General features: G+C 63.5%; 1 protein-coding gene across 1 annotated transcript; it reads left to right on the forward strand.

Annotated features, from left to right (window-relative positions):
- The first annotated feature begins 41 nt into the window (after nt 1-41).
- CUNH11orf96 (chromosome unknown C11orf96 homolog) lies at nt 42-413 on the forward strand. The gene has a single exon (XM_007946517.1). It carries the CDS (start codon nt 42-44, stop codon nt 411-413), a length of 372 nt encoding a protein of 123 aa, XP_007944708.1.
- Nucleotides 414-1,207: the final 794 nt, after the last annotated feature.

Raw genomic sequence — 1,207 nt, forward strand, 5'->3', positions numbered from 1 at the left:
CCAGCGCGCCGCCGATCGGCCCCGCAGACGCGGGCAGCGCCATGGCGGCCGCCAAGTCCGGCGAGCTGATGGGCATCTGCTCCAGCTACCAGGCGGTGATGCCGCACTTCGTGTGCCTGGCGGACGAGTTCCCGCAGCCGGTGCGGCCCGCCAAGCTGTGCAAGGGCAAGGGCCGACTGCGGCGGCCGCGCCAGTCCCGCTTCAAGACGCAGCCGGTGACCTTCGACGAGATCCAGGAGGTGGAGGAGGAGGGAGTGTCCCCCATGGAGGAAGAGAAGGCCAAGAAGTCGTTCCTGCAGAGCCTGGAGTGCCTGCGCCGCAGCACGCAGAGCCTGTCGCTGCAGAGGGACCACCTTGGCAGCTGCAAGCTGAGGAACAGCCTGGACTCCAGCGACTCCGACTCGGCCCTGTGAGGGGCGCTGCCCGGAGCGGGACCGCGCGCCTCTGCCGCGGCTCCGGGGACCAGCTGGCCACCCAGAATGGGGCCCGCGTCCCGCTCTCCAGGGACCCGGGAACCGCGGCCCTCTGCGCGCTTGGACGCCGGCGAGGCTGCGAACTGGTCGGTGCGTCCAGCGCTGCGCTCACTCTGGCCGGGAGCGCGCGCCGGGGCGCAGGGGAGGGGGCAGCTTTCTGTATCCTTGTAAATGTTTATTTTTTAACTCTTCCCAGTACGAACTCTGCTATGAGTGTGTACGCGGAGGCGCTCGCGCCCCAGTCGGCCCCTTGTCCGATGGTTTGCAACTCCGACTTTGCACAGCGCTCCACCGTGCCCTCAGCGCACACCGGTCCACACTCACGCAAACACTCTCGCTGAACACTTTCATAATTGTTAGCGCGGCCGATGGGACATGGGACGCAGCGCATCTGCTGCTGCTGCCGGAGGACTGATATTTATTTTTGCATTGCGATGGCTGATGGCGTTTATTTAACGATCTTTTTACCTGGATATGTTTGTGAGGCTCCCGAAAGGAGAAATAAAGCCAATATATTTGCACAGTGCATCTTCCCAGGCTCTTGACTTCTTGAACTTTTGGGGCCCAGGCTCCCAAGGCTGGGGGAGGTGGGGGAAGACGTGGCGAAGATGGAAGCCAGGGACTCCTGAGTGGAGGCAACTTCACAAACTTAAGTCACCTGGATGAGGTCGTGTCCCTGGCGCGGGTCCGTTACTCCCATCCCTCCCCAAGTAGATCCGCACCTGGCCCAGAGC

This window comes from Orycteropus afer, unplaced genomic scaffold (genome assembly GCF_000298275.1).
Source record: "Orycteropus afer afer isolate SDZICR_OR568_19922 unplaced genomic scaffold, OryAfe1.0 scaffold00165, whole genome shotgun sequence".
Classification (NCBI taxonomy): domain Eukaryota; kingdom Metazoa; phylum Chordata; class Mammalia; order Tubulidentata; family Orycteropodidae; genus Orycteropus; species Orycteropus afer.

Excerpts from the sequence above, each read along its gene's own strand:
- CUNH11orf96 (XM_007946517.1), top strand. The coding sequence starts at position 42 with ATGGCGGCCGCCAAGTCCGGCGAGCTGATGGGCATCTGCTCCAGCTAC.